Source organism: Biomphalaria glabrata, chromosome 8, assembly GCF_947242115.1.
Source record: "Biomphalaria glabrata chromosome 8, xgBioGlab47.1, whole genome shotgun sequence".
NCBI lineage: Eukaryota > Metazoa > Mollusca > Gastropoda > Planorbidae > Biomphalaria > Biomphalaria glabrata.
In genome coordinates this window covers 47,063,326-47,073,381 of record NC_074718.1, presented here as the reverse complement: position 1 = coordinate 47,073,381, position 10,056 = coordinate 47,063,326, and the positions used below count along the sequence as shown (strand labels likewise).

Sequence of the window (10,056 nt, the reverse complement as noted above, 5' to 3'; positions counted from 1 at the left end):
ATCATTGACACTAAGTCATTACCATCCTTAATCTTATCATTGACTTAACATTTTTTATGTAATCATTGACACTAAGACATTACCATTCTCAATGTAATCATTGACACTAGGTCATTACCATTCTGTATCTAATCATTGACACTAAGACATTACCATTCTCAATCTAATCATTGACACTAAGACAATACCATTCTCAAAGTGATCATTGACATAGCATTCTCAATGTAATCATTAACACTAACACATTACTATTCTCAAAGTCATCATTGACACTAAGACATTACCATTCTCAATCTAATCATTGACACTAACACATTACCATTTTTGTTGTTTTTATTGAAATTAAGTCATTACCATTCTCAATCCAATCAATAACACTAAGTCATTACCATTCTCAATGTAATCATTGACACTAACTCATTACCATTTTCAATGTTTTTATTGACATAAGTCATTACCATGGTCAATCTAATCATTGACACTAAGACATTACAGAAAGTAAAAATCCCAGTCTTCACCAGAATTCAAACCTGAAACCCCTGGTTCAGAAGCTAACAACTTTACCACTCGGCCACCACACCTCCTACCTAATTTGACATTCTTTCTGATAATTAAGTAATAAAATGTATTCTTTGTCACAATTGGTCATAGTTAGAAGTTAGGCCTTTCTTAAAATTAGACAGTTTTTGTCTGACATGGTAGTTATCTTCTAATTCTTTTTTTTTTTTGGTTTCATTAATGTACTTAGTTTGTAGCTCCTTTTCCATATTTCATTGACCTCAGTAGATATCATGCAGAATGTCAAACTTTTTTTAGGTGGCATGCAATACAATAAAAAGCTATAGTATAATGATCTTGGCACAAAATTTTTTTTTTGTTTTAATTTTCGAAAAGGTCAATAGCAAATATTCTTTTTTTTTATGCTTTGCTAAGCCTACTTAGCATACTTTATAAAAGTGCATAATTTGACTATGGTGAGTAATGCTTATAATATTAGCTTTTTCTTGCATCAAAGTAAATCAGAAATTATTTTTTAAAAATCAAATGTTGATTTAACATGATCATCAATTTAGTTGCTCAGAAAAGAAAAAATGTCTTTGAATGAAAAAATGGTTAGAATTTTTAGAATAGTTAGGGATTAAAATGTAAAAAGAATGCCTTTTAGAATTTTCAATCTATATGGCAGATGATGTAAATGTCATCTGTTTCTGTGGCCTACTGTTATAAAGGTATCATATGGCCAGCACAACGACCAACCTTCTTTACTTTCCCCAACTAATGTCAGATACCCATTAGAATTGCACTGACCCAAGGCATTCTAAAATCCTGAAATTCAAAAACAATCTTCAACAAGATTTGAACCTGAAAACCCTTAGCTCTAAAGCAACCGCACTTAACCACTTAGCACCCCCCCCCTCAACCACCCATGATTAAAAATGTCAAATGTTCTATTATGAATCAGCACATCATCATTTGCAGAGAGAATTGCTGCCAATCTTTTGCCTATACAGAAAATAGCTAGCCAAAGTAAAATAGAGATGACTTTATCCAGAATTTTAAACTTTGGCTGTATTTCTTGGCCAATGTGCATTGTAACAAGCTAATTCAGGAACTGGCTTATACTGTATACTTATATATATATATATATATATATCTCACTATTTTAGACTAAAATTACAATACAATTTTATTTCATTCACTATGTCATTATGTTATAGAGTGTTTACCTGGCCCAGCATCCTCCTCCATTTGCAGCATTACATGTACTGTAATCTTCAGAAGCCGAAAGACTTTTTCCAGTGATGTAAGCCTCCGGAGAATCATATGTGCTTGGATAATGGCAGCTGTGAACAGAATCACTTTTGCATAACACTTTCCAAAATGCAATTCTATAAAATATATTAATATATGCTTTTACTTTAAAAAAAAGCTCATAATAACATACTTATTCTTTTAAAAGTTTTATAGAAGTTATTACATGCTAGATATCCTTATATGTTCACCTAGTTGTCTACAAGCTAGCAGAGTTGTTTGTTAGGAAGTTGATTAGGTCTTTCCAAACTCAGAAAACCACTTTCAAAACTTAATGAATAGTGAACAATAGATAAGATACATCTAAAATAAAAATGCCAACAAAAGAGCTATTCAGGCTTTAGATGGGAATCCACAGGCACAAGGCAAAAGAACAGGACAACACAATCTTCATATCTTCTATATTACAGGCATTACTTCAAAAGAGAATATAATTATCTCCTATACATTTCATGATCAAGCTAGTCATGCATGTTAAGTTTATTAAACTCTACTTAGTCATTGTTTTTCCTGGCTGATTCAGGCATCCCATTGTATATATATGTTTCTATCTCATCATCACTAGCTTTTGCGAAAGAAACGTAACCAACATACCCAATAGCATAAAATAGATTAGCTAATTTTTTATCTTTTAAAATGTTATGAGCAATATCCCATCTTCCATCATGTGCTATAATTAAAATGTTTTTGAAAGCCATTTAAATCTAATGCATTTCTTAAAGTCTGCAAAGAGAGAGAAAACACAGATGTGTAATAAATGTTGTATGCAGGCCTTCTAACAGAACAAAAATTTCAAAAACGAAGATAGAGTTAAATAAAAATATATTTATATTATGAACTAAATTGTGTATGTAATAGAAAGACCAACAAAAACAGTCGAGAGAAAACCAATACATAAGAACATGGAAAGTGTAGGTGCAGCTACGGAAACTTACCCCAATGTAGACTATTGTTAAATTATGCCTTCTTTTAGCTCCAGTAATCCATCGAACAATGTAAGCTGTCAGAGAAACATTTGTATAAGGATTATGTGTGCCTTGACCAATCCAACCAGAAAATGCCCAAGTAAGGCCATACAATTTAATATTTTGATTTCTCTGCAGCAAAAAAAAATATATTAAAATTTAATATAATAAACAGTTTGATAACTATTTTATTTTAACACATTGTATTCATCTTATGCTACATTTTACAGTTTTTGGATGATTGGTTACATAATGCACCAAATACCTTTTTGGCTTTAACCATAAGCCACAATTCATATCCTCTCTCATAGTTCTCATTATTGCTATTGTGCATGTGGGATGCTTCAGTTCCATCTGAAAAAATATTAAGGGAGACATAGATGTTATTTTTTAAAAAGTGTTCTTCTGATGTAAGATATAGATCTTTTTACAGAGCTGTTGGGTGTTTGAGGTGTTCCTATCTCTACACAAAAAAATGCAATTAATTCTCAGAAAAAAGGACTATTTGCTTATCAAATATTTATCTGATGATCAAAGAAAAACTTAAATCCCTTTAAAAAGTTTGTACAAATGCACATCTCCCAGTATATCAGAAAAACTGTGTTGCCACTCTTTAATGGTGCTTCACACATTGAGCATGTTTGTATTTTATACACCACATTAGATTACTATTGCTTTATGCCTGTGAAATATGGAAAGTATATCACCTGAAATACATCATGAATTAACTACATTTGCTGGGTATTTTAGTGAAGAAATTGTGGTTCAGAGAAACGCACTGCATGTGTCTAATGTCATTGCTGCCCAAGGCTGTCCTACTGATGGCTAGTTTTCTTTTTCTGTAACTGTCCCTAACGATAGCGTTGTTGCTAAATTTAAATTTACCTTATTTGTGTTAGACACAATCAACTGAAAAATAAGAATCCATTCGAGATTTAAGTCTCAACTTTGAGATCTTTGACTGTTTGGCGGATCTTAAAATAATGACTGTAAATAAAACCAAACAAACTGCACATGTGTAGTAAATGCCTCTCCTCTTGTTTCTGATTTGTCTTTTCATTGTTGTTAATTAGTCATCTGTTCTTGAACCAGTTTCCACTGTGTAGTAGTCTTTTCACTCAACAGCACATCCTTAATGACATAATCAAAAACCAACATGACCATCCTAAGGAACACGTCAGAAATGTCATCTTGAGGAAGAAGAGACTGCTGGCAGAAAAGCCTGATACCAAATATTGAGTTGCTGCAGCTGAGAATTTCGCAGTCGACAGACAAACTGAGAAAAAAAAATGTTTGGATTTTGGGAGTTATTAGAGAACATGGCTTTACATTACATATCTTGATTCTTAACTTGCTTCATATGTCTCGCTTTTCGAGCAATAATAATGGTCAGTTCAACTTGTTTTGTCTTCATCCTAAAAGCTGCAATACAAAGAAGAATATCAGAACTACTCGATAAGCGATCAGCAGCAGCTTGTCCATCGCAACGAAAATCAATGCATTAGTATATTTAGTAAAGTTATTGACAGTTTCAGCAGCCAAACATTTGCAGTTTTCGTTTGATCGAATGTAGGGAAGCACGGTCCTCACTGATAAAGTTAACAATGAATGTGTACATTGAAGATTTTGTTCACGTTTTTAGTTTGTATTTTTATTTCATGAATAAATAGAGTATTTAATGTTTACTGTTGAGGCTAAGACTTTGAGCCATGGTTAGCAGCTTGCACTCTGTGAAAAATCCTGAGGGCGCCCATGCCCATGGCTAGATCATCCAGATGATAGATTTAGATATAATAATAGTAATACAGATACTGTGAGATAGAATATATTCTAGATCTAAATCTACATTAGATAAGATAATAAAATCTAATCTAAACTTGTCCTCTAGTCTACTAGTGCCTCAAGGTCAATATTCTAGACCTAGATCTCTCTATATATAATAATAATTTAACTTATGAGTAATAGAGTCTAGAGATCCATATATATAGACATAGACTATCTACTAGATCTAGATATGATATTGATAATCTATCTAGACGTCTAGAGTCTAGATCTACTAAAATCTACTTACGGTAAAATCATCGTTAACTAGAATAGAAACAATAGTTACTAGATTTACTAGAGTAGATTTTACTACTACTACTACTACCTACTACTAGTACTTAGTAGTACTACTACTAACTACTAGTACTACTGTACTACTATACTCTTTGACTTAGACAAAATACTAATTATGGTACTAGATTTTACTAGATCTAGAACAGTTTAGACTATTAAGACATTTACCCGTGTTGCTTCATCCGATAAAGATAAATGTTCGCGAACAGACAAAAGAATTTTTTAGTTTATTTATTTTTTTAGAATTTTAGTTTGTTTCTTACGCCTCTTTAAAGTTTCAACCTGCGAATGCTGTGAGTGTGAAAGCAAAACACTCGCCATTTTGTTATTTATATACAAAACTATAGATACGAATTTCGGCTAAGTGATAAAGAATTTAGTAAATATACGATTGCTTTCAACTATTACCCAGTAGATCTAGATCTAGATCAGTGCTTTTCAAACCTTTTTCAACAGGTACCGCTCGTCGATATCCAGTAAACTGAAGTAGATATACTTTACTGTCAAAGAATCGAGTTTTTAAAATAAAAACATCACTATAATGAAGATGTTAAAGCCAGACTCTATCCTGACTAGATATCTTGAAGTAACTGTTTAAAAACGGGCAGTGTATCTGTAACACGCCATTTTTTGGCGCCCCCTCCCCCCTTTTTTATTCTAGGAACAAAAATTGTAATATCATAAATACATTGCGCTCAAATAATAAGAATAACTATAGAGTGTATTACCTAGCTCAAAATATCTACAATATATAGGCCTATTATATAGTCACAATCTAAAACTTCGCTTCTACAAAATGCTAAAGTTTCTCGTGATAAAAAAAGGACTTGCTGTAGCCTATAAGGCTATAACAGTCATTTTTTTAAAGCCGTTTGTGTTCTGACATCTATTGTGTTTCAGATTCACTTATAACAGTTTTGTTTGGCGAAAAATTGATTAGCTATGACTTCTGTTTTAACTAAGAGAACAAAATATCGCATGTCTTTAGGTAAGGTAGGCTATATATAGATAATGTTTTTGCCAAGAGAATCACTTTTGAGATTTATTGAAATACATCATTTAGCCTACATGCTAAAATGCGTACTCAATTATACAAACTATAATGTACCTTAATATTCCATAATAAACTGTAGATCCGTGTTTCTCAAACGTTTACTAGTTGTGAAAACAATTTCATTTGCGCCCCCTTCCCTTTTTTAGCAAGATTTGGTCTAGGGAAGCGCTGAAAGCATCCCAATTGGGATCCGGAACGGTTTAACTCGGTTATAAGGACAAAGAAAAGTAACATACAGACATAATTTTCGCGTTTTTCTTTTAGAAGTAGGCCTAAATGTACAATATATTTTGGAATCCTAATGTACGTAGTAGATGTTCGTTAAAGCTGCTACGTTTAGACTTTTTTTAAATTTTAATATTGAAACATTCGCTTGTCCAATGTGTAAATTTTTTTTTTTTAATGTTTTGAATATTTTTTTCATATTTCAAGTTTATTGCACCCTAGCCCAAACTTCCTCCCAGGACAAGCGGGGATAGTGGAGGGTAGGGAGACCATCGATCATCTGTACTGGACGCATATACCACACAACAAGCCATATCCGTATCCCCTTATTAAACCGACTAAAACCGATAGCAGACAACATCATATCAGAAGAACAAGCAGGTTTTAGACAAGGTCGCAGCACAACAGAGCAAATCCTAAACCTCAGAATACTCTGTGAGAAATATCTCCAACACCAAGAGAATCTTTTCCATGTCTTTATTGATTTCAAGAAAGCTTCCGATTGAGTAGGCCTATAGCACGGAGCACTCTGGGCGACAATGGAAAAGTACAACATTAATAAAAACATAATCAAAGTTATCCAGAACCTCAACAAGGATGCCACCAGTGCCGTGTACTTCAACAATAATATTGGGGACTGGTTCAAAACCACAGTTGGAGTAAGACAAGGCTGCCTACTGTCACCAACACTCTTCAATATCTTCCTTGAAAGGATAATGGAAGATGCCCTCGAGGGCTATGAAGGTACTGTTAGCATTGGAGGAAGAAGAATTACTAACTTGCGCTTCGCAGATGACATTGACGGCCTAGCAGGGACAGAAGAAGAACTAGCTGACCTGGTGATGCGCATTGACAAGACTGCCACAGCATATGGCATGCAAATAAATGCCAAAAAAACTCAAATTATGACCAATAGCCATCAGGGCTTTAAAAGAGACATCAGTATTGGAGGTGAAAAGCTAACTAGTGTTAACAGCTTCAAATACCTCGGAGCTATTGTCTCAGATGAGGGAACAAAACCCGAATTATTGGCCCGAATAGCACAGTCCATAGCAGCCCTTTCAAAACTTAAAATAATATGGAAAGATAAGGGCTTAGCCCTCGGCACCAAAATCAGACTGATGCGCTCTCTGGTCATGGCCACATTTTTATATGCTTGCAAGTCGTGGACGTTGAATGCAGAGCTTGAGAGGAGGATCCAAGCAATGGAATTGAGATGCTACAGAAGGATCCTAGGCATCACATTCAAAGACCGCATCACAAACCAAGAAATCAGAGACAGGGTTACTGTAGCGATCGGAGCCCATGATGACCTGCTAACTATTGTGAAAAGACGAAAGCTTAAAACCTTTGGCCACATTAAAAGATCTACGGGGCTCGCAAAGACCTTCCTTCAGGGAACAGTGCCAGGGAAAAGAAGAAGAGGCAGACAGAAAAAGCGATGGGAGGACAACATTAAAGAATGGACAGGCCTGCCATTGAGAGAGGTTCTAAACAAGGGGAAAAAAAGAGAGGAATGGAGAAAGACGGTCGACAAATCTTGCCTGGTGCCCCAACGGTCCAACAGACTAAAGGTAAATCTTCAAACTTCACTTCAAAACCAATGTTGTGAACACATTCTCACGACGCTATACAAACATAAACAAGTATCAACTATTTCACCACACTCTGCAACGAATCTTTCAAGAAGAGCTCATAAAGCCTAAACAGAACTAGTTCTTTTCAAAGCCATCAAACTTTATGGAAACCCAACGTCGTATGTTTAAAATTTGGCACAAGTGACCAAAACAAAAAGTCCAATTTCTACATTTAATGTTGAATGCAAAATCTCATTCATTCTCTTCTATGGTAATGCTTACTTAGGATGCAATGACACACACACACACACACACACACACACACAAAGGTTGAATTGTACTTTCGATTGTAGAGTGCTCAGATAGATGAAAAAATTGAGACATCGATTCTTGGGTATAGAAGATCGTACGACTACAACTTGTCTTTGCTTGAGGCAGATAATTACCACCAAATAGTACGCGTACCCTAGTGCTATTAGAGCATGGAATGGGTTGCCTGAGCTATCCAGGAAAACCAGTGACTTGGCAGAATTTAGGTCATTGACTACATGCATGACGCGTAGGACGTAATCATCTTGTTTTTTGAAGTAACGTCTGTATTATATAAGATAAGGCACGATACCATGTGCATGATTTGATTATAGACCTAGGTTTAGATCCTTTGTATCTAGGAGAGTGGTAGCCATACTCGACTTCAAACATGACTTCATTGGCCTAGGGACACGCGTAGGGCGTAATCGTCTATTTGAAGTAGAGTCTGTATTTTATAAGATAAAATACACCCCTCCCCCGGGTTGGCTTGCGGTAAATAAGGCTTCAGGAAGCAACGTCGAGGAAAAATCAGGAGTGAAGCCCCATAAGTTGGGAGTGTCAACTATAACAACTGAGTTGGTGCCAAATGTAACACGAAGCGTTCCATTGAATTTCACCAGCAAGGTCGAGAGAGGGATTGTGACGCATGGGTCACCCAAAGGCTGGTAATTGGCTGGTAGACCAGAGAATCTCAATGTAGACCTATAGTCTACAAGTGCAACCTTATTTTGAATTGCTGTTCTTTCTACAGCGAATCCTCTACGAAATATAGTAGTTATGTTGTTAGTTCATCACTTAGAATGGGAGAGGCTTGCAATATGGACCAGGATCAAACGTGGACCACCTCGATATTATGGAATGTACAGTATTGCCGTAAACCAAATATTTAGTACGCAGTAGTGACTGCCCTTACTTAGTTTCATATCTATGTTCATACATCAATGTACAGAAAACGAGCATTTCCCAAGTTAAAGTAATTTTGCGTTTTCGCATATTTTCTTCTAAACTTTGTTCGTTATTCATTTCTGTATGAAATATGGATCGTTTGTGTATTCTAATATAGGCCAGTGGTCTCCATTAGATTCGTGACCATATCGCTAGTGAATTATATCAGATCCCATATGTATTATAGGCTAAGTTTCTGTATTTTTCATTTTCTGTATTGCCAGTAGTTGCTAACAGTGGTTTAGACAAGAACCTGTTTGATGTCTGTTGAAAACAGAGATGTGGGGCTGAATCAAAAGGCAAATACTTCTAAAAAAAAAAAAAAAACATGGACTGCAGCAGTAAATAGGATAATATTAAAGGGAAGCAACTTGGCAGAGTACAAGTATTATCAGATGTCCGATGAAGCTGAAATAGTAAAAAAAAACATTTCTAGGAGACTAGATGCTCTTTGGTGGTACAAAAAAAAAGGGGGCTAATGAAACTTGTAGATGATGTAGCTAAAAAGAACAGCCTCTATCATGCCTTGTTTGAGCAGTGAGATTGCAGCTATATAGTCTTTTATATTAAGTTGCCTGTAGTTCTGCTAATGCGCCCTTTTGGTGCCAGTTACTTATATTAGTGAGTTAATAAGGCTTTTTGAGTATGAAGTTTCAGTATTTCACATAACAGCTACACTTTCCCAGCTGTGACCTACATATAATGTAACATTCAGCAGACATAACAATGGTTCAGCTGTTATCACTTTAGGTTCTTATTCGCCCGCTACGATTTGTCTTAAATTTTCTTTTGGTTTCAAATGTGTAATTTCAGTACTAGTTTATAATTATTGATTTTCATTCAAACTGAGATGTAGTTATACAAATGTGTAATTTCAGTACTAGTTTATAATTATTGATTTTCATTCAAACTGAGATGTAGTTATAAAGTATTTAGATCAGTGCAGTACATTGTAATGTGCTGGCTGAGAAGTTATGGAACAATGTCAGTATTTCTTAACTTAAAACTTAATCTATTCAACACAAGAAAATATATTAACAAGCAAAAC

General features: G+C 34.8%; 1 protein-coding gene across 3 annotated transcripts; it reads right to left on the bottom strand.

Annotated features, from left to right (window-relative positions):
• Window positions 1–319: 319 nt before the first annotated feature.
• On the bottom strand, window positions 320–6,280 carry LOC129927771 (galactocerebrosidase-like). 3 transcript variants are annotated; one of them, XR_008779427.1, is made up of 5 exons: window positions 5,064–6,279; window positions 3,663–4,053; window positions 3,043–3,131; window positions 2,748–2,909; window positions 320–1,844 (listed from the first exon to the last, which is right to left on the bottom strand). XR_008779427.1 is itself a non-coding variant. In XM_056038873.1 (4 exons), the coding sequence occupies exons 1-4, from the start codon at window positions 5,214–5,216 to the stop codon at window positions 1,821–1,823; spliced, it is 333 nt and encodes a 110-aa protein (XP_055894848.1). In that variant the 5' UTR covers window positions 5,217–6,280; the 3' UTR covers window positions 320–1,820. The 3 variants fall into 3 exon arrangements, 1 of the variants encoding a protein (XP_055894848.1); XR_008779428.1 differs by lacking the exon at window positions 3,663–4,053 and having other exon boundaries at window positions 5,064–6,275; XM_056038873.1 differs by lacking the exon at window positions 3,663–4,053 and having other exon boundaries at window positions 5,159–6,280.
• Window positions 6,281–10,056: the final 3,776 nt, after the last annotated feature.

Coding starts and splice junctions, on each gene's coding strand:
- LOC129927771 (XM_056038873.1), bottom strand. CDS start 5,216: ATGGCGAGTGTTTTGCTTTCACACTCACAGCATTCGCAGGTTGAAACT. Junction 3,132..5,158: donor GGTTGAAACTTTAAAGAGGC/GTAAGAAACAAA, acceptor ATATTTTTTCAG/ATGGAACTGAAGCATCCCAC. Junction 2,910..3,042: donor TTATGGTTAAAGCCAAAAAG/GTATTTGGTGCA, acceptor TTTTTGCTGCAG/AGAAATCAAAATATTAAATT.